The sequence below is a fragment of the Passer montanus genome, unplaced genomic scaffold (genome assembly GCF_014805655.1).
Source record: "Passer montanus isolate IOZ18808 unplaced genomic scaffold, ASM1480565v1 scaffold132, whole genome shotgun sequence".
NCBI classification, from domain to species: domain Eukaryota; kingdom Metazoa; phylum Chordata; class Aves; order Passeriformes; family Passeridae; genus Passer; species Passer montanus.
In genome coordinates, this window is record NW_024360055.1 from 232,127 (window position 1) to 255,198 (window position 23,072).

The window sequence follows — 23,072 nt, forward strand, 5'->3', positions numbered from 1 at the left end:
TAATTTTTGGGTGTCAGGCTCTGACAGGTCATTTTTTGAGCCAATTAGTGAATTCTGCTAATTACCCCTGGAGGGAAGAGCTTCTGGAATTTGCTAAACAAAGTGAAGTAAGGTATTGATATTTTTAATGGCAGTGCTGGGAATTTAAAATCTATTTATTCATTCATTCCTCCTGCTGCAGAGCTCTAAATTGTCCCTTCACCAGAAAAGCTTTGCATTGCAAAAAGCCACCTCTGATGGTGCTAAAAGATGCTTTTTCTGCAGGAATTAAAGCCACCCCACCAGTGATTCAATTTAGTGGGACTTCCAGAAATAATTCCACCTCTTTTTCTGCTGGATGTGGCACTGAGGGCTCTGGCCTTGGTGACAAAGTGGGGATTAACCAAAGGTTGGATGATCCTGGGGGTCTTCCCAACCTCAATAATTCCCTAATTCCATTTCCAGAGGATTGGCAGCATCCCTGCTTTTGGGCAAAATGATGAAATCTTTACTTTCTCTACACAAATAACACACAGAGGGTTGTCCCAGCCTGGAATTTTTTTGTCCTGTGCCCTCAGCAGTGTCCCCACAGCCTGTGGCTGGCAGCGTGGCACAAAACCATTAAAACCCCACCAAAACTGGGATTTCTCCCTCTGCTTTTGCTCTCTGCCAGCTCTGCTCTGAGCAAGAGAGGAAAGGCACCTCCTTTGCATCTATTATTATAATTATAAACGCCTGCTTTACAGTCTGAGCATCTGCAGGGGCTGCGGGTGCGGGGTTACTTAATATTATATTATTTTCTATAGTATATAATATTATATTATTCTATTATTTACTATATATTATTTAATATTATATTATTATAATGTGCTAATATTGTAATATTATAATTTTATATATAGTATATATTTTATATATATATATATATCCAAAACTGGGATTTCTCCCTCTGCTTTTGCTCTCTGCCAGCTCTGCTCTGAGCAAGAGAGGAAAGGCACCTCCTTTGCATCTATTATTATAATTATAAACGCCTGCTTTACAGTCTGAGCATCTGCAGGGGCTGCGGGTGCGGGGTGTGAATTATTCAGGATGTTCCTAGCACTGGCTGCAGTCACATTCCCTTTCATGTTTCAATCCAGAGTCTCTTTGAATCTGGGACCTCTGCTGATCACTGCAGAGGGGGAGCACGCAGCCCACTTAGGTAAAATCCTGTTATGTTCTGCTGCAAAAGAGCTGTAAACGGGTTTTCATCTGAAAGAAATCAAATTATTCACAAGTGGAGCCTTTATTGCTGCTGGAATGAGTGACTTCATGCAATTGTACATTTTTTTTTGCCCCCTGTGAGTGTTGTATCTTGTTTGTTTAGGTGAGGGATTCAAATTGCTTTGCATTTAGGGATAAAAAACTGATTTAGACCTCATGTCCTTTGGTTCTATTTGCTTAACACAAATCTAGACATTAACATCACGTGAAACAAATGGGATTTTTGTGACTGGGGGTGGGATATTTATCAATATTTACTAATAAAAATGTGCTATAATAGAAGTTGTTCATACAGCACGGGGTCCAGGTCTCCCTAAAGCCAAGAACCACACTTGTTTATTATTATTTTAATTTATTTTATTTATAATTTTATAATTTATTAATAATATATAATTTTAGAATTTATTAATAATTTACAATTTTATTTTATGATATAATTTTTTTATTACACAAGCTACCCAGAAGTACTTTTATGCCCCAAATTTGATTTGAACAAGTGCCACCTGAGTGGCTGCTGCAGCCCCTGTGCTGAGACTGGATTTCCACGCTGAGCTGTTCAAAGCTCTGACCCACCCAGATGAAAGGCTGAGAGGGCTCCCTTCAGGAGCCTCACCTGCTGATGAAAAGCTCTCATTTTCCTGCCATATCACTTCCTTTGAACAGTCAAGGAGGCTGGATTAGCCTGCAGCCTTTTTTTTGTTGTTTTTGTGCCTCCTTCACTGCCTCGTGCAAGAAGGCACGCACCAAATCACCCCCTTGGATTTCAGACCCATTTTGAGAGCCCCACTCTCGCAGGCACCTCCTGCCCTGCTGAATTTGCAGACAAACCTGATGAGGGGAGGGATGAGTGAATTTGGTTCTATGTTCTCAGAAGGATTATATTATATTATATTATATAAATTATACTAAAGAATAAAAGATACAGACAGAAAGCTTAACAAGAATGATAATGAAAACTCATGACTCCTTCCAGAGTCCTGCTGGACTGTGATTGGTCATTAAGTTAAAACAATTCCCATGAAACTAATCAAACAAGCACCTGTTGGATAAACAATCTCTAGATTACATTCCAAAGCAGCAAAACCCAGGAGAAGCAAATCAGATCATTATTGTTTACATTTTTCTCTGAGGCTTCTCAGCTTCCCAGGAGAAGAATCCTGGCAAAGGGATTTTTCAGAAAATATGACAGTGGCACTGCCCTGCTTTTCTGACCTGGGGGTTCCCCTGAGTGGGTTTTTTCCCTGGTTCAGGTGTTGCAGACCAGCAGCTGGGCACTGAGTGTTGGGTTTGGTGTTGTCTGCAGGTGATGAAAACCTACCACATGTACAACGCCGACAGCATCAGCGCCCAGAGCAAGCTGAAGGAGGCAGAGAAGCAGGAGGAGAAGCAGATTGGGAAATCAGTGAAGCAGGAGGACAAGCAGACCCCGCGCTCCCCTGACTCCACCTCCAACGTCAAGTTTGAGGAGAAACACGTCCGGAGGAGCTCTGTCAAAAAAATCGAGAAGATGAAGGAGAAGGTACTGGCAGGAGCCTCTGGTTCCCTCCTCAGAGGAAATCTCACTCTTAGTGCAGGTTTTGTTAACAGCCAGATGAAGGGCAGGCAAAACCAGCAGCAGATTCCTCTAGGACAGGCAGTTTGTGTTATCCCAGTGCACAGGATGGGCACAAAAATGGGATGGGCACAAAAATGGCATGGGCACAAAAATGGCATGGGCACAAAAATGGCATGGGCACAAAAATGGCATGGGCACAAAAATGGCATGGGCACAAAAATGGGATATGCACAAAAAAGGGATGTGCACATAAAAATGGGATATGCAGAAATATGGGATAGGCATGGGCAAAAAGTTGAAACTAGGTTAGAGTGGGAGAGCAGCAGTTGCACAGGAGCCTCTGGTTCCCTCCTCAGAGCTAAACCTCACTCTTGGTGCAGATTTGCTAACAGCCAGCTGAAGGGAAGGCAAAACCAGCCTTCAGGACAGACAGTTTGTGTTATCCCAGGGATCTCACTCTTAGTGCAGGTTTTGCTAACAGCCAGCTGAAGGGAAGGCAAAACCAGCCTTCAGGACAGGCAGTTTGTGTTATCCCAGGGAATGGGATGTGCACAAAAATGGGATGAGCACAAAAATGGGATGTGCATAAAAACGGGATGTGCACAAAAATGAGACGGGCTCAAAAATGGGATGTGCATGGCACAGAAAGCTGAAACCAGGTTAGAGCGGGAGAGCAGCAGTTGCCTGCTGGAATTCCTGGTTATTTCTGTTGTGCAGAGCACAAGGCCGGTGCTCCAGGGAGCCCAGCAACCCCAAACTGGCTTTGAGGGCAGAACCAGTGGCCTCACTGGTGACTGCAGCAGTTCAGCTCTAAGGTTCAAGCCCATGGAAGGGAAGGAGTTTTTTCTGGATGGATTTAGGCTCTGGAAGGACCAAGGTCAGGCCTTGGAAGAGGTGGGGTGGGTCTGTAGCAACCAAGACCCTCATGGGCTTCTCTGGTGCTGCTGGAGCTGGGCCATCACCTCCTAACCCCCTTGTCCCTTCATTCCTCCTTTAATCTTCCCCATCCCACAGCCTCAAGACTTTCAATCCAGGGTAGCAATGCTTAAACACATCTAAATAATTCATCTGCATTTCCAGTCTTGGAGTCCTGGCAAAACTGGAATTCGAATGGGCAAAATCTGTGTGAGCAGAGTGAGGTTTGTTCATTGTTCTCTGGTGTTACTCAGAGTGCTGCTCACCTCTTTTAATGCTGTACTCTGGTTTTTGTTGTCTTTCAGCGCCAAGCAAAGTACACAGAAAACAGACTGAAGGCAATTAAGGCAAGGAATGAGTATCTGCTGGCCCTGGAAGCCACCAATGCCTCGGTGTTCAAGTACTACATCCATGACCTGTCTGATCTCATTGATGTAAGTGCTGCTGCTGGGGCCAGGAGCCTCCCACACCCTCTCCTCCCTCTGCACAGCTGGAAACCTCTGCACAGCTGGCCTGGGCAGCCTGGGGCTGGCAGTGGGCTGATAATTGGTCCTGAAGCTGTCCCAAGAGCTTTTCTCAGGTGGCCACCTCGGTTAGACAGACAAGGAGCTTTTCTCCCACTGGGAGGGGGAAAAGGAGGAGCTGCTGAGTTAAAGGGGGACCCAGCTTCAGTGTCACACTGCTGCCTGACATTTTCATTGGGCTAATTTAAGCAAAGCCACAAGATTTTAACTCAGCAGCACATTTGAAAAAAAAATATTTTTAACTGTGGAAACATTCGAAGGAATTTGGTAGAAGAGAGGGAGTTCAGAGGTGTTTCCTAAAGCTGCTTTTAAGTTTTGGAAAAGTCCAAATTGAATTATGGAATACTCTGAGTTGGATCCCACAGGGATCATCCAGTCCAGCTCCTGGCCCTGCCCAGACACCCCAAAATCCCCCCCTGTGCCTGAGGCTGCTGTCCAGGCACTCCTGGAGCTCTGGAAGGTTTCAGCAGTGCCCATGCCCTGGGCAGTGCCCAGCACCCTCTGGGGGAAGAACCTTTCCCTGATCTCCATCCCAAACCTCCCTGGCACAGCTGCAGCCCTTCCCTCTGATCCTTTCCCTGCCCACCAGGACATATTTCAGTCTCCCCACCATTCAGGGGGCAGAAATTCTGCTTTTGATAAAACGCACCGCAAAACCAAACAAACAAAAACAACCAAAATTCTGATTTTTGAGAACTCAGCAGAGCCAATGAGGAACCCTGAGGTTATTGCCAAGGATGGAGCCACCCCTTGAGCCTGGACACGCTGAGAGTGGGGCAGTGGCTTTGTGGATCCTGCTCCCTTCCAAGGCCATCCCTGCTGGAAGCACTGGGCTGCAGAGCCAGGAGGGAGCTGCTGAGGAGGAGCAGGGAGTGCTGAGCACAAGAGTCTCTAGACACAGGCAATAAAGAGCACTCAGATCTCTATTAATTACTCAGCTATTAGAATAAGCAGCAGTCCATAGGATACATTTATTCAGCTGGTGATGAACTCTCCTGGAGTGCTCTTGTGCCAGGTGTTGATTTAAACCTGTCCTTTGGAGGTCAGGGCTGTCACTGAGAGGGGGCTTGAAAAATGCTGTTATTTCCAAATGTCATGGTTTGCAGGATTGCTGCACTGGAGAGGCCTGGTTTGTTTATTCCTGCTGCCTTTTTAGGAGCCCTGTTTGGGTTAACATTTGCTCAACCTTAATTGCGTGGCCCTGGGTTTTTAACAAATTAGAACTCTGTATATATTTATATCAAAGCTACAAGATTGGGATTAATTTCACCAGCACCAGACTGATTTAATTGTTCTAATTTTTTTCATCTAAAGCCCTGTCTCTCAAGTCTTCCCCCAAATGCTGCCTGGTTTTGGTGTATTTTAATTAATCACAGGTAGCAAAGAGTCCATTTGGGTTTCACATCCCAGAATGATTTGTAAGCACAGAGCTGTTTGCAGCAGGACAGGACAAATCTGGGCTGCCCAGCCTGGAAGGAAGAGCTGCTCTCCCTGGGCAGTCCCAGCTGTGTCTGGGGCATGGCAGAACAAGAGCCCAAAGTTCTGAATTCCAGGGATTTGTGTGTTCCTGGAGAGGAGCCCTGGGGGCTCTGGGTGAGTCCCTGCCCTTGGAGCATTCAGTTTAACTCTACAAGTTCCCATCATTTTCAGAATAAAAGTGTTATCTGCTCTGTGTTCAGGCATGGAAAAATGTGGGGCTTGTCTGAGAGCACAGGATGGAGTTCAGTTATCTCGTTGTTAAGACACAGGGAAAATAGATTTATTAATGCCTTTGATCCTGAAGGATTGAAAATTAACAATTATAACCAGTGATGGTTATCTGAGCCATCTGACTTGAATAAAAATGTGATTTTTAAGCCAGGCTGTAATGCCTTCCCTCGATCTAATCATTTGGTGATATTGAATTTTGAAATAGAATATAAAAGTAATCTTCAAAGTTACTTACAAGGAGATTGTGTTAGGCCAAACAGCATTAAACTTTATATTTAATGTCATGTTTATCCAGCACATTGTTCCCTCTGCAGTGTGCAGGGAAGGATAACAGGGAGTTAATTCTTTGTTGAGAGTTAAGAGCAATAAATTGTTTCTGCCATAGCCCAGTAGTTTTGAATTTCCTGACTTTGGGGACTGAGACAGCTCTTTGATGCTAATGAAATATTACAGTAATGGGGAAGTTTGCATTAACTCATATTTATAAAAGGGTCACTAGGACAGGATTGGAAAAAGGAAAAAGAAAAAAAAAGATAAAAATGTGTGTGTGAGAGCCAGAGCCTGCTTTGCTCCTCAGGAGTAGGTGTTACTCCAGGATCTCATCCTTCCCCTTCCTGTGAATTGCATTTTAAAACAAAGGGCTTTTTCCCCTTAAATCTACTTTTGAAAGCTAACTGACAAAGGGTTAATCAGCTGTCATGTTGGGAAGTGAATTTGAATGAGTTATCATTAAATTCTTATAAAAAATTGATTTCCTTTGAGAATGGTTCCATCAAACATTTATATAACCCAGAAAAGGGATGGCAGGACTGGTGCATTTATAAACATGGAACACTGGACTTAAAAAAAAACCCTTTTAAGTGGGGGAAATGTTCTCTGTCAGTGGCTTCAACAGCAAAGAGCCAACACATCCTGCCTGAGCCAGGTGGGGTGTGCCACATGAACTCCCCTGTGGATTCCAGTCCTCCCAGTGCGTTTCTGGGGACACTGGGAGGACAAACTGGTCATACTGGGAGGGTGCACATGCACTGTCCCACAGCAGGAATTGTGTCCAGTTCTGGGCTCTGCAGTTGAGGAGCTGCTGGAGAGGGTCCAGCAGAACCCACAAAGATGATTTGGGGCCTGGAGCATCTCCCTGGTGAGGAGAGACTGGGGGGGCTGGAGAAGGGAAGGCTGAGAGGGGGTCCCATCAGTCCATAAAATATTCCATCAATCCTTGCCAATATCCCTTCAGTCCATAAAATATTCCATCAATCCATACTAGTCTCCCATCCATATTGCATCAATCCATGCCAATCTCCCATCAGTCCATACCAATATCCCATCAATCCATGTCAGTCTCTCATCAGTCCATACCAATCTCCCATCAGTCCATACCAATATCCCATCAATCCATGCCAATAATCCCATCAATCCATACCAGTCTCCCATCAATCCATGCCAATTTCCCATAAATCCATACCAAAATCCCATCAATCCATACCAATTTCCCATAAATCTATGCCAATCTCCCATCAATCCATACCAATATCCCACCAATCCATAAAATATCCCATCAGTCCATGCCCATCTCCCCAAGGGATGTCAGGATGGTGCCAGGCTCTGTTCAGGACAAGGAGCAATGAACTACAGCACAAGAACTTCCACCTCAACGTGAGGAGGATCTTCCATGAGGGTGGCAGAGCCCTGGAACTGCTGCCCAGGGAGGTGCTGGAGTTTCCCTCTCTGCAGACACCCCAAACCCACCTGGACATGTCCCTGTGTCACCTACAGATGACCCTGCCTTGGCCTGGGTGATCTCCAGATCACCCCAAAAATTGCAACCCCAAAAATTCAGTGAAAAGGAGTGAGTTCTGCTGTTAAACCTGAGCTGGTCCTGATCCTGATCCTGATCCTGATCCTGGTCCTGGTCCTGGTCCTGGTCCTGGTCCTGGTCCTGGTCCTGGTCCTGGTCCTGGTCCTGGTCCTGGTCCTGGTCCTGGTCCTGGTCCTGGTCCTGGTCCTGGTCCTGGTCCTGGTCCTGGTCCTGGTCCTGGTCCCAGTCCCATCTTCCCCCTTGGCTGCAGGACCAGCCCTGCAGAGTGAGCAGTAGCTGGGAGTGCCTCTTGATCCAAGGCTGCCTCCACACGTGCAGATCCTCAATCAAGCCTTTTTTATTTTGCTTTTTGTTTTGCTTTTGGGTTGTTGTGGGTATTTTTTTTTCGCTTGGCTGGTTTTGTTCTTTTCTGATTGAATGTAAAGTCCCTTAATTCTCTGCCTGCAGCCCAACCAGCAACTGCAGCTCTTTTTCCAAGGCTTCACACCTGCCACAGCTTGTTTGGCACCAGAGCCAGCCTTCCAGCACTCGGTGGCAGGAATTCTGTGGGAGCAGGGACTGGTCCAGCAGTTTCTCTTCCCTCTCCCCACACCCCTCCTCCTTTTTTCCCCCCCTTTTTCCCTCTGTGTTAGCAAACAATGACAGTGATGAGACCCAAATGATGGGCTGGGAGGAGTTTTCATGTGAATTTTGCTTACAGAGCAGCACAGCAATCAAGCAGATGGTCTCTTTCTTTCCTTTTTGGATATTCTCCTAGTGGATGTAATCTCGCTTGTAATTCCAACAAGGTGGGCTCCTTCTTGCTCACTTGATGAGATGGCTGAAAAATCCAGGCTGGTTCTGATCTCATGCTAATGAAAAGCTCCTTTTTCCCCCCCCTTCTGAAACATGAAAACTTGGCTCTGCAGCCGTGGTGGAAATGAAGCTGCTTGATTGTCTCCCAGTGACATCATCCCAGTGTCAGCCACAGCCAGGAAATTCTTGACCATAACCACTTCTTGCTTCAAAGTTTTTTGCTCTTCTGTTTCACCCCAGCAATGAAATCATCCCAACTGCTGGCTGCTGGGTTTTGGATGACTCTGTTTTCATGTCCAGGTCATGCTCCTCCTGCCTGAATACATGGAAAGAAGCAGTTTGCTGCAATTATGGAATTATTTGGGTGCAGATTGGCTTTTATAGACGATCCAAATCCTGTGTCTTGTCTCTCCAGTAGCACTTCAGTGCCTTGCTTTCCTCTTCCTTTGAATGATGTTATTTAAGGATTTTGGAGTGTTTTCATAGGAGCAAGACCCCTAAAAGTCAGGGTAGAATTTAGGGAAATCCACGGCCCTGCTGTTGAACTTCACCACTTCATTTTTGGATGAAATGGGTCTCTAGTACTCCATGAAAAATAAGTCTGTAAATCTCCAAGAAAACCCCACAAACTGTTACAATAATTTCAGCTTCTATTACAGTTTATAATTTAAGCTCTATAATTACACCATGGTGATAAAATTTGCATGGGGTTACAGGCTGGGTGCATACAGTGAGAGACGTGGGACCTCCCTCCCACCCAGCAGATGACACAAACCCCACAGCTCATTCCCCATTTACACAACTCCTGCCCTTTGGAACCATTCAGATCCCCATCCTGGGAGCTTCACTCACCTGGAATTGTGTGTGTTTTTCCAGCAGTGCTGTGACCTGGGCTACCACGCCAGCCTCAACCGAGCCCTGAGGACGTTCCTGTCGGCCGAGCTGAACCTGGAGCAGTCCAAGCACGAGGGGCTGGATGCCATTGAGAATGCTGTGGAGAACCTGGATGCCAACAGTGACAAGCAGAGGCTGATGGAGATGTACAACAACGTCTTCTGCCCCCCCATGAAGTTTGAGTTCCAGCCACACATGGGGGACATGGTCAGTGCGGGTCCCTCCTGCAGCTCTGCCTGTTTATCAGCCTCGTTTTTGGTTAATTGATCCCCACCAGGGCTGCCTGCTTGGCTCTTTTGGGAGCCTGGGAGGTGGGAGATGAGGTAAAGATTAAGCAGAGGTTCATGGCAGAGGTATCTAAATTTTACTTTTTTGGCTGTCAAAGCTGGATGATCTCCAGAGGTCCCTTGCAACCCCAAAGATTCTGGGAAAAGGAGCAAGTGCTGCTGTTAAATCTGACCTGATCCTGATCCTTGGCCCTTCACTGGATGTGAAAATGCTTAATTAGGTTTAATATTAAATATGAGTAGGAAATCTACTAGGTTTGCTTAAACTAGAGGTTAATCCCCAAGACAACCTCTGAATTTTGAGATTGGAGGGGCCAATATAAGAAAACTAAATGCTGGTTTTTTGCAGCATCTGAATGTGCACCCTGAGAGCACAAATGCTGCTTTTTGCATCCTCTGTGAGCCAGGGCTGTCAGAGGACTCCTCTTTTTTGGCAGGGCAAACCCCTCTCTTTTATGGGTTTATCAAGATGTGGTAGCTCAGCTGGGAGCTGTTGAAAGTCACACGAGCTGAAACTGCTTCTGGATGGGAGCACATGCACAGTGTGACAATTTAGGTCACTTGGTTGCATTTCCAGACTGCAGGATGGTCTCTTGCAGGCAGCCTCTTCTTTTGGGCTGGGAATTACAGCCCTGTGCTCCAGGCTCTTCTTTGTCTCTCCCCTTTTAAGTGAAACCTTCAGACTGCAGATGACATTCCCTGGATTTTTCTGTGCTTCTGATGCTGTAAAATCGTGGGAAGAAAAGGAATTACCTGCAGAGTCTCATTCAGGAGCAGCTCCCATTCACTGAATCATTCATCTTGCTGCTTCCCAAGGCTGGAGGAGTGTTTAGGAATGCAGCTGATGGTCTTGTTGCAATGGTGCTGCACGCAGCAGATTAAATCAGAATATGTCATCCTGTGTGTGCATGGGTGGGATAAAACTCCCGTTTTCAATGCTGTCTCTGAAGAAACAGCCTCAGGCAGTGAGGTCAGTGTTTTATGTAGAAAACCCACACAAAACCCAGAACAAAACGAAAGGAAAAAGCTGCCTCATGCTGTGGAGTGAGAGCCTTTCTGAGCAGCTCAGGGACCCTCGGTGTTCTGGGGCCTGGGACAGGTCCCCAGCCTGAGCTTTTTGATTTCAGCTGCCCTGGATTCATTCAAGAGCGACCTGTGCCTGTTGCTGTGCTGTGCAGGGGGTTCAGCTGAGCCATCCCAGCCCCTTGTGCCCCTACCCCAGGATGCCTGGCTGAAGCACTGAGCCCAATTCTTGATTTTTGATGTGATTTATCCAAATACATGGGATAAAAAGCACCTCCAGACTTCCAAAGCACACTTTGAGCTGACATCACTGAAAGCAGTGATGTTTTCTAGCTCCTCTTTGATGCTGGCTGTCATTCCTCCCAGGCAGGGAGCTGCAGTTGGGCAGAACCTTCTCCTCTGCTTGAAATCCAGGTTTCAACCTGGATTTTAAAACTGGGTTTGGTTTTAAAGTTCAGCACTTGAGAGAATGTTGGTGTCTGATAAATGAAGGAGTAACTGCAGTGCTCTGCTGTGCTGTTTCCCCTGCAGGAGTCTCAGCTGTGTGCCCAGCAGCCAGTGCAGAGTGAGCTGGTGCAGAGGTGCCAGCAGCTGCAGTCCCGCTTGTCCACGCTGAAGATTGAGAATGAAGAGGTCAGTTCATAACCAAAGCTCAGCAGCCCCTCTCAGCCACTTCCAGTGGTTGTTGGGCACTGATTATGGAAGAATCTGGTCGTTGTGGTCCTTTAGTATGAATGTTTGTGGTAAAATTCAAGGCCAAAGCATCTTGTGCATTAATTACAGTGTGATCTCACAGGAAAGTTGGGTGTGTGGAGAGGATCCTTTAAAGTACCCCCCATATCTCTCTTCCCATCCTTACCTTGATAAGACTGGCTGTGTTGCCAAAGTTGAATTTGGATAGCAAAGGGAAAAGGAGGAATTTAATGTTTTGAAGTGAGTTTGCATAACCTGAGTTAAGTGATTTTTGTTTAATTGGCTGTCCAAGATGAGAAGATGACAGGAATGGAGATCTGATCTCTGCACCTCTGTGTTCAGGAACTTTGGGGCAAAATTTGCAACCTCTTTTATGTCTAGAAAGTTGATTCTGGCCTTCAGTAAAAATGCACAGTGCAGCAGAGTCCTGTTTGTAATTAACATTTGATGCCCAGTAGATGCAGTTGCAGAAGACAATTAGAGAATCTTGGTTCCAGCTTTCTTTGCTTTGAGGTTGAATTTCTTTCCATCTCCCTGAGATCACAACTGAGATCCTGGCACGGAGTCCTGGCAGGCTCAGGGTGCTGCCAGCTCTGTGCTTGCATGGACTGTGCTGCTAATGAGCCAGAATTAATTACAGCACCCAGGGTGTGCAACCAGTAATATCTGTTTATTAGCAAAGTGCTCCGGGGGACTCCCCTGCCTCTGTTGTTTACTCACAACATAAAACCTGGAGGTTCTGAGCTCTCTGCTTCTTGCTGGGCAGGTGAAGAAGACGATGGAGGCCACGCTGCAGACAATCCAGGACATTGTCACCATCGAGGACTTCGATGTCTCCGACTGCTTCCAGTACAGCAACTCCATGGAATCTGTGAAATCCACGGTGTCGGAAACGTTCATGAGCAAACCCAGCATTGCCAAGAGAAGGGCAAACCAGCAGGAGACTGAGCAGTTCTACTTCACTGTAAGGGGCTGATTCCTAGCGGTTTAAGAGGGATTTTTTTTCTCTTTTGGGAAATTCTCCCCTGTGGGGGTGGTGAGGTACAGCTGTGGCTGCCCCATCCCTGGAAGTGTCCAAGGCCAGGAGAGGCTTGGAGCAGCCTGGGGTAGTGAAAGTGTCCCTGCCCATCCCCTGGATGATCTTTAGGATCCTCCCTGGCCCATCCCATCCCATCCCATCCCATCCCATCCCATCCCATCCCATCCCACCCCATGATTCTGGAATTTCCAATGAGATCTACTCAGAATGATCCTCACAACAGAGTGCAAAGTGATGCTCTTGTCCTACAAAAAATGCTTCTCTCGCTGATTTTGGGCAAGCAGAGGAAGCGTGTTGGGTTTAGCAATGTGTGCTCTCAGTTCTCTGGGAATATTTTGGGATATCTGTGTTGATTCAAACGTAGTCTGTGGGTAAATCATGTCAAATTTGATTTCTTCTGCATCTGAAAAGGAGTGTTAACAGAAAGAACTTAATAGCTTGTAAACATGAAATTTCAAAACTAGTGCAAACTGAAAGCATGTTTAGCTCTTTCATTTTTTGTTATCATCTTACAATTTCAGCCTGCATAAGCTTTTCATTGAGTCAGTGTTTTTTACAAGATGCTAAGAGCTTTTTGGTATTGAATTTTATGCCAGACTGTGTGTCTTTTTCCTACATCACATTTATGTTAAAGCATTGAATTTGTTTCCAGTTTCAAAATATTTCAGAGTAGCAGATGGAAGTCATGGATCTTACCCTGGTGAATTTGTCATTCCTTTGGGCATCCTTCACCTTCTTCCCAGAATGATGCTGCTTGTTAAAAATCTGAATTTTCAGTGCAAATGGCACTAACTTGGCAGGATGGATCATTAGGCCTTGGCTTAGAAAAATCCAAAATCCTGCACTGAAGGTGAATTTGAGAGAAGTGGGTGGAGAAGCTGCTTCAATTAAGGCAGGATTGACCACCCTGCCCAGGGTTATGGAACCAAAAAAGTGATTTTTAATTGAACTCTGAGCATTTCCTCTCTAGAGAGAACTGTTTTGAGTTCAAACAGGAGAAGGAGGGCTCACTTTGGATGGGATATTTCTCTGTGTGGTGTTAGAGAGAGACCCTCCTAAGCAGCCTGATCAGATGCTGGATTGATCTGTTATTGACCAGGCTTATAAATAGCCTTGATAAGGATTTCCAGCTCAGAATCTCTGAGGAGGAGCTTTTTCAGTGTCTCATAAAACCCTCTGATGGGTATTAATGAGGCTTGAGGGCAGAGCTTTGTGTAGGGGATAAAAAACAAAGTGCAGTGCAGAATTGAGATTTAATTCCCTTTTACCTCGTGATGTGCTGAGTGCTGGGGGATAGGAACTTTAAGAAAAATGCTGATTTAAAAGAATATTCCATATTAATGTGACTCAAGGAGGAAATTCCATGTGCTGCATTCCTAGGCAGAGCTCTTGGGTAAATACAATGATGGGAATTTAGTGGAAAGATACTCAGTGGAGTGTTGTATTTATGGGGTTTTTAGATTAAGGAAGAACTAATGAATTTGACTTTATGTTTTTAAAAGGATTATATTATATTATATTATATTATATTATATTATATTATATTATATTATATTATATTATATTATATTATATTATATTATATTATATTATATTATATTATACAGAATGGATACTTACAGAAGGTTCAAAAGATAATAATGAAAACTCATGACTTTTTCCAGAGCCTTGACACAGCTTGGCTTTAATTGGCCAATAAGTCAAAATAATTCACATGAAACCAATGGAACAATCACCTGTGGGTAAACAATCCCCAACCACATTCCAAAGCAGCAAAACACAGGAGAAGAAATTGAGATAAAATTGTTTTCCTTTTTCTCTGGGGCTTCTCAGCTTCCCAGGAGAAAATCCTGAGCAAAAGTATTTTTCCATAAAATATGCATACCGATAATTCACATGAAACCAATGAAACAATCACCTGTGGGTGAACAATCCCCAACCACATTCCAAAGCAGCAAAACACAGGAGAAGAAATTGAGATAAAATTGTTTTCCTTTTTCCCCGGGGTTTCTCAGCTTCCCAGGAGAAAATCCTGAGCAAAAGTATTTTTCCATAAAATATGCATACCGCTCTAGAGTGTCTCCAGACTGGAATAATCTCTGTTTCCACTGGAAGCACATCCCAGTGCTGTTGGATTCCTTGTTGGGCTCTGAAGGGAGATGTGAATTCAGGGTAATTTAATTGGAATTCAGGCTAATTTCAGCTTCCCAGTGTGCAGGGGAGGATGGCCCCAGCCCTGAGCTGCTGCAGGTGGCCAAGGCAGGGGAGCAGCAGTGACTTCAGGGAGCCAAAATGCAGCCAAAATGCAGCCAAAATGCAGCCAAAATGCAGCCAAAATGCAGGATGTGCTGCTGCTGCCATGGTTCCAGCCCTGCTTCCCCAGCCAGGGACCCTGGCACGGCTGCCCAGCAGGGCTCAGCTGGCACCAGCCCCACCTGGGCACTGGGAAGGGGGGAATGGCTCCATTCTTCCACCTCTAAACCTGCATCGTTTGAGTTCTGGGGTGAAATGTTGGGGTTTTGTCTCTGGGGAGAGGAGGAGGCAGAGCAGTGCTGGTTGGGTGGAGTGCTTTAGGATTAATGGGGGTTTAGTTTTGCCCTAAGAGATGGGGAAATGGGGGGAAAATCCTGCTGCTCTAAGGGAATGGATGGGGAAATGGGGGGAAAAATCCTGCTACTCTAACAAGAGATGGGAAATGGGGGGAAAATCCTGCTGCTCTAACAGGAAATGGGGGATAAAATCCTGCTGCTCCAAGAAGAGATGGGGAAATTGGGAATAAAATCCTGCTGCTCTATCAAGAGATGGGGAAATGGGGGGAAAATCCTGCTGCTCCAAGAATAGATGGGGAAATTGGGAATAAAATCCTGCTGCTCTATCAAGAGATGGGGAAATGGGGGAAAAAAATCCTGCTGCTCTAACAGGAAATGGGGGATAAAATCCTGCTGCTCTAGGAATGGATGGGGAAATGGGGGATAAAATCCTGCTGCTTTTGGGCCCTGCAGCTGGGTGCTGACCCTGGGAGGTGGATCCAGTCCCCCCATCCTTCAGCTGAGTGCCTGGTTTGGAATTATTCTTGGAGAGGTGACGGGGGAAAATCAGAGTTTTCCTGACAGGAGATGGATCAGGACGTGGAGAGGGGCAGAACTGGTTTTTCTGTGTCCCAGACAGGGAGGGAGGCAGGCCCTGGCTGGGTTCTGCCTGGGGATCCTGCAGGGTTTGGCTCAGAGGTGCCCACCCTGCCGGGGTTTGGAGGTGCGAGATGCTCCTGGCTCTGCCTCCCAGCTGATCTTCACCTCTGAATTGTCCTGTGCTCAAATGTGGGCACCCAGAGACCTTTCTGCTGCTTTGTTCTGGCTGCACTCAGCCCAGCTCCAGCCCCACATGAAATCCTCAGGAGTTCTGCTGTAGTTTGATGATTTTATTTTCCTTTGTCTGTTTTTATTACGCCAAAAATCCAGGGTTAATGGATCTTTGTAATTCACTGAGAAAAGCCTGAAGCTTTATTTTGTAATTAATTTTATTTTTTCATCAGCATCCTTGCAACAGGCAGGGAACAGAATGTTAGGCATGAGGAAACAGTAAAAAAAAATTAAATTCTTCAGTGGATGGGAACATTTTTTTTCTCCTTTAAAGCCACCCCTGGTACCTGTTGATGTTTTTAATGCAAAGCTGGAGCCTTGCAAGTCCCAGCGAGTGCCTCTGCCCTGCCCTGCCTGACCCACCTTAGGCTGGGCTTAAGTGTTTAGATCTGCTTCAAAGGGGAGCTTAACTCTGCCAAGAGGAGTTGATCTGCTGGTCTTTAAGCTTCTGTTTGCAGCTGAGCCTTCCAACCCTCCTGTCCTTTCACCTGTGACTCTGAGGCTCCCCAGAACCAGATTTATCCTCAGCTCCCCCCCTTCAGACTGGTTATTTTTGCAGCATTTATTATTATTATTATTATTATTATTATTATTATTATTATTATTATTATTGTCCTTTCACCTGTGACTCTGAGGCTCCCCAGAACCAGATTTATCCTCAGCTCCCCCCTTCAGACTGGTTATTTTCGCAGCATTTATTATTATCATTATTATTATTATTATCATCATCATCATTAGTATTATTATCATTATCATTATCATTAGTATTATTATTATTACGTTTCTATTATTCTAGTTTATATAGTTTATATTATATTAGTATAGTTATATTATTTATTATCATTTTATTTTATTATTTTTATTTTCATCATATTTTCTTCTTCAAAAAGTTCACTGATTGAGCAAAATACAGTTAGGGCTTGGCAAACTCTACAGGGAAATTCCCCCCAAAAAATGTAATTCATTTTTCGAGGGAGCTTCCTGTTTTCTTCCAGAACAACAAAAAAAAATTGAAATATTAATAAAGGAAGCAGGAAATGCTGAGACTTTCCAAAGGGACTTAAATTCTTGTGAAATGTTTCTTTCAATGTTGTCAAGCGAGGGGACATAAAACACAGGCTTTTGGCAGTTAATTAAAGCCATTTTTGTTTGTTGTGTCAGTGCACACCAGGGCTGGGGAGCCCTCAGGGGAAACTTCCTTAGTTCCTGGAAGGTTTTCCCTCTCCCTCACTACTGCCTCAGTGTGTATATCTCTTTATAGATAATATTAATATATTAATATATATTAACATAGATTTTTATATAAAATATATTGTATATCTATAATACATATACTGTATATATACTATATATATTGTACATATATAATATATGTACATATAATAGAAATTTTATATATTTATATATAATCTTTATATATTATATATTTTATTTAAGTATTTAAACTATTTAAATATATTAAATAGTAAATATTCAATATTTACTATTATTTACTATATATATTAATATATATAGTATATATACTATATATGAATATAAAATATTTTGTATTAATATACAAAACATTTAATATCTATATCGTATGTGGTTTGTATATATATATTTTTTAATGTACATATTTCTACTTGACTCTTTCCACCCTGCTGCTCCTGCAAAGGCCAAGCAGGGTCCAGGCTCTCCTGTTATTAAAAATATCCATTTTTTCCTCAAGGATTTGCACTCTTACTGTGCAGATCAGACCTGAAGGGAAGTGGATTAAACTGGGGAAAGCTGGCAGTGTCCAGGCCTGGCTGGGGTGGTGAAAAATGTCCCTGCCCATGGAACTGGATGAGCTTTGAGGTCCCTGCCCACCTAAAACCATTTGTGGGTTTGATTATTACAAGAACATTTCATTATTAGATAAGGATCCTGTCTCTGTGCTCATCCTTTGTGCTGAATTTTTCAGATCTCTCAGGATTCCAAAGAGTGCTCTGTGATATTTGCAGAGTTTGTGGTTTGAATGCAAGCATGTCCCATTTATAACATGGACAGCCCTGTACACAGAGTATTTCACATGCTGCAGCTCACTGAAGATAAATAAAACTGCTCTGAGCCGCAAGATAAGAGATGAAAGAACTGCAAAAAAAAAAAAATATATATATATAAATCAGCATTTGCAAAGCTGTGGAAAATCAGGGAGCAGTGGGAAAAACGCCTGCGTGGCTGTACAATATTCCACTGCCAGAGTCAATCTGAACTTCAATAATATCTTTATTTGTTTTGTCCTGTGCAGCCCTGTGGATCATCCAGCACGCAGGGTCTGACAAGTAAAGTGGGGTGAGAGAGGTTAAGTGAGAGAATAAGCACAGTAGCAGCCTTTTAGCTGGTTAAACAGATTGCTCATTCAGTGCATCCCACCCTGCCTGCCCAGGGATGATGACAGCTCCTCTGATGGCTCCAGAGATGCCAAACATTCAGCTGATCCCACAGTGGAACAATGGAAATTGCCCTGCAGATGGAGAATAAACAGAATTTCAGAATTGTTAAGGTTGGCAAAGGCCTCTGAGAGCATTGATCCAGGCTTGGCTGGGCTCAAAATATGAGTGGCCTGAGCTTTAGGCTTGCCCAGATCCTTAAGCCAGGACTTAGTTCATGCTTTAACCATGAATACTGCAAATTCAGTGTCACTCTGTAAATTCAGTGTTCAATGACTGTAAATTTAGTGTCACACTAAATTCAGTGTCATTCTATAGCTTTAAATTCAGTGTCACACTAAATTCAGTGTTATTCTATAGCTGTAAATTCAGTGTCCCTCTAACTGCAAATTCAGTGTAACTCTGCAAATTCAGTGTTCAATGATTGTAAATTTAGTGTCACACTAAATTCAGTGTCATTCTATAACATTAAATTCAGTGTCACTCTAAATTCGGTGTCAGTCTATAAATTCAATGTCATAACATTAAATTCAGTGTCACTCTGCAAATTCAGTGTCTCACTAAATTCAGTGTCATTCAGTAACTGTAAATTCGATGTCACATTGTGTAAATTCAGTGTCACTTTGTAAATTCAGTGTCACTCTGTAAATTCAGTGTCACTGCCCTCATGTTCACAATCCAGCACCCCCAAGACTTGACCAGAGAGGTTCATTGTCCCCTCACCATGCTGTTTTCTCCACAGAAAATGAAGGAGTACCTGGAGGGCAGGAACCTGATCACCAAGCTCCAGGCCAAGCACGACCTCCTGCAGAAGACCCTGGGAGAAAGTGAGTGTGTGTCCCCAGCAGAGCTCCCAGCCAGGCTGGGTGTTTATGGAGCTCCTCAGCTGAGGGGGCAGCCCTGGATTAGTGGTGCAGTGGCCTTGCTGATGTTTTATTAATTGATTCCTCTGATCTGCATGAGGGAGATGGATGGTGAGCACCAAAGTGATGAGTGAGGCACTAATGTGCATTTGTGTGCTGCCCCCTCCTTCACACCATCCTGGTGGGCTCTTCATGATTTCTTGGGGCCAAACCTGCTGATTTACTCCTAATTCAGAATTTTTAGCCTTCATTTGTGTTCCCGTCCTTCACACCCGTCCTGGTGAGCACTTCATGGTCTCCTTGGGGCCAAACCTGCTGATTTACTTATAATTCAGAATTTTTAGCCTTCATTTGTGTTCCCCTCCTTCATAACCATCCTGGTGGGCTCTTCATGATCTCTCTTGGCCCAAACCTGCTGATTTACTCATAATTCGGAATTTTTAGCCTTCATTTCTGTGGCAGTTCAGCTGCTCCTCACCTCTGTGGGTTCACCCCAATGCTGAGCCCAGGCTTTTGTTAGGAGAAGCACAAACAGATTTCAGAGCATGTGAAATATGTTGCCTGTCTAGAGGGCATCAGTCAGGGGGCAGCAGCCAGAACTGAATATTCATTTGCTGTTAGAGCCAGAACAAAGGCAGATTTCTTTCCCTTCATGGTATGGGCAAATCCTGTTGGCCAAAAACACTTCAACTATGCATCCAAGTTTCCATAGAAACCTGCCTTGTATTTGCAGAGGAGAAGGTTTGAGCAGTGGAAATGTCAGGTCAAAGAGTGGCTCAGCTCAGTCCTGGCTCGGTCTGGAGCAGGGCTGTGTGCCTGAGCTGAGCTCCCCCAGCTCCTGGTGTGCAAATCTGCTGCATGAAAACTCAACCAGCACGTGGGCTTTGCAGTGCTTTGTTTCCAGTTTGAGAATGCACTGAAAAACTGGAATTCTTCTTGCTGCAGTAATTCAGAGTTTTGTGTTACCAGGAAGATGTGCCTCAGTTTGAGTTGGGCTGGTTAAAGTTCAGCTCTCCTGTAAGAAAGGTGGCTGAAGGCAAAGTTTCAGCTGTCCTGTAAGAAAGGGTGGCTGAAGGCAAAGTTTTGTGTCCTCGGGGCATTTTTCTTGTGCCTCTGAAGATGTGTGAGTGGCAGTGCTGCCCCTGACTGATGACATTCCTGGGTCCTGGCTGACCTCTGCATTCCAGCCCTGTTTCCTCTTAACCTGCCTGCCCCTGACCCCAGCTCAAGCTGTGCTAGGGGGGAAAGGAGAGGAAATTAAATGTGATTTCTGTATCGCTGTGGGGATTTAAAGGCTGCTTCTGTTTTCTTCGTTTGCTTTTTGCAAACCAGAGCTTTCCTAGTGGCTCTGTGAAGGGACCCAGTGAGTGTCAGGCTGAGCCCCAAAAAAACTCCTCCTGTCATCTGTGAGATCAGAAGGAGCTGGGAAGGGGAGGAACATCCCATTCCCCAACCCACAGGAGCAGGTTAATGCTACAAACTGGGGACCATGGCTAGATTTATCCATAAAATGTCACTTAATTGGGAAATGGGCAAATAAAATTCCCTGCACACGTCCCCAGAGCATGGTTAGGAGCTTTGCAGGAAAATGTGCCTCCAGCTGTGTGTCTTCAGTGCCTGGGAGCTTCAGGGGGTTGTTATTTTTTATTCTCCTCCCTGCCCCATGCTCAGGTGACATTTTTTAGTCGTGGTGCAAATTGCCTTAATCTGAAGATGACAAGTTCCAGCAATAAAAGTAGCAGCAAGTCCTCCTCTCTGCAAGTAATTATGTCCCTGCCTCCTGTCCCCATTTGTCACCCTAATGCAGGAGCCCCTTGATGCTGCCACAGCCGTGTAATTTCTCTGTATGAATATTCCATGATGAAAAGGGGACAGATGGCTGGAAATTCTGCTGCAGAATAACATTTTCATGTAAATTATGCACTGTTTTGGCTTGACGTGGGGAGAGCAAAAGTGGCTATCAAGATGTGCTCGACTAATTGTCAGCCATCAGCAATTAGCTGCTTCCCTCACTCCTCCTTCCATCTCCCCAGGAGCAGGAAGACAACAGGAGGGAAGGTGGATTTTCAGCTGGTGGGAATCAGTGTGAGAAACACTGAATCAGTGTGGTTTCACTGATTTTTTCACCAAAAAAAAATGGGCCTGTCCCACTCCCACAGCACATCCTCCTTTCTCTTCTGTTGTGATGTTTTAGGTGATGCTGAATTAGCAAGTCCTGAGCTTGGCTGCTGCTTCCTCGAAAACTCAGCACAAGTTAATGGAGTGTTTTTTATAAATATGTTTATAAAAAACACCGCTGAACGTCTGTCTCTCAAAATAGCTCTGGTGCCAGCACGTTCAGGCTGTGGGCTGACAAATCTGGGAATGTTTGCACTCCTCCTGAGGGGCTGTGGGAAGTAGAATCTCTTGCCCCACCAGTTCCCCTGGGAGGAGGGAGGGAGGGACTGACAAGCCCAGTTTTTTGGCAGAAGTCAACAATTAGAATGCTCGGGGAGGTAATTTCTGTTTAAAAACAAGAATTCCCGGGGACGGGAGTGCTTGGACAGCCTGAGCTGGCTCCTGGTTGGATTTGGTGGAGCTGAGCTGGGTTTGGTGCTGTCCTTGGAGCTTCCCCTCCTCTCTCCTCTGCTTTTCTCCATCTCCTCCCAAAATTCTGTGCACAGAAATGCTGAAAGCATTTTCCCAGCCCTCCCTCCTCACTCTGCATTTCTTGGTCTCCTCCACAGGTCAGCGGACGGACTGTGCCCTGGCCAGGTAGGTGTGGCTCAGGGAGCTGTGGTTTTAAGGAAAATCTGATGCAAATTGGTCATTCCAGATCAGTTCCCAGCCCAGGATATGTGTCTGATAGAAAATACACTGATTTAGAGCCATGGAATGGAACCATGGAGTGGTTTGGGTGGGAAGGGACATCAAGGGACATCCAGTGCCACCTTTCACTGTGCCAGGTGCTCCAAATCCCATCCAGCCTGGCCTAGAACTCTTCCAGAGATGGGGCAGGAATTTAATAAATTTAATTAAATGTAGTAATTTATTATAAATTAAATTTCTATTTTATATATATTATATATATTATATATATATTATATATATAATATATAATTTGTTTCAATTAAATCTGTATTAAGTTTAATTAAATACAATATGTAAATAGTAATAATTTTATTTTTCTATATATACATAAATAAAATTATAATAATACATAATAGATATAATTATACGTATATACTAGATATAATACATATAATAATCAATATTATATATATATTAATTATAAAGATAATTATAAAGATATAATTAATGTAAACACATTTCTTTTCTTGCCCTAGTGTATTTAGAGCAGATCTAGAGCAGGATGGAGAAGTGAGAGAAACTCCTTAGTTTGGTGCTGTCACCTGGAGAACATTCTCCAGATTTAGGTTTTTACAAGCAAATCCCTGGTCCTGGGAGAGGGCCAGGCCCAGGGGCTGGGCAGGGCTTATCCACAGCCTTGAGGACCATAAATTGGGAATTTTGGGAGCCCAGATTTCCCAATTCATGGGAATCCAGTTGATCCCAGTGCTGCTCTGCTGTGCCTGGATTCCAGCAGGATGGAGGGCACAGACAAAAAACCATTTTAATTTAATTAGGACCAATCCCAGACCCAGCACTAAACTTCTGGTGGGGCTTTAATAAAACACAAACCCCATCTCCAGACTGGTGGATTCGGGGGCTCTGGGGCTGTGCCTCATCCTGCCTCGTTAACAAAAGCAAGGTGATTACCACCAGCGTGGACTCATTACTGCTGTTCCCATTCCTCACTGCAAAGCAAAACTGACAGGTCCTAATTAGACCCTGACATCTGTAATAATAAAATATTATTCATCATGAAACAATTTTAAATATCAAAGAATCGTGCTGGCTAACAGTTTAAAACCCACCTCATTGTCTGTGACAGCCCGTGGAA

General features: G+C 44.5%; 1 protein-coding gene across 5 annotated transcripts in view; it reads left to right on the forward strand.

Annotated features, from left to right (window-relative positions):
• Window positions 1-23,072, forward strand: part of SRGAP2 (SLIT-ROBO Rho GTPase activating protein 2) — a 100,556-nt gene that overhangs the window by 48,146 nt on the left and 29,338 nt on the right. For 3 of the 5 annotated variants that reach the window (XM_039699395.1, XM_039699393.1, XM_039699396.1), the window contains 7 exons: window positions 2,546-2,761; window positions 4,018-4,146; window positions 9,434-9,658; window positions 11,293-11,394; window positions 12,221-12,418; window positions 19,009-19,093; window positions 21,856-21,883. In XM_039699395.1, the coding sequence (XP_039555329.1) occupies window positions 2,546-2,761; window positions 4,018-4,146; window positions 9,434-9,658; window positions 11,293-11,394; window positions 12,221-12,418; window positions 19,009-19,093; window positions 21,856-21,883 (983 nt within the window). The remainder of the gene's footprint in view (window positions 1-2,545; window positions 2,762-4,017; window positions 4,147-9,433; window positions 9,659-11,292; window positions 11,395-12,220; window positions 12,419-19,008; window positions 19,094-21,855; window positions 21,884-23,072) is intronic. The other 2 variants (XM_039699394.1, XM_039699398.1) reach the window with 1 other exon arrangement.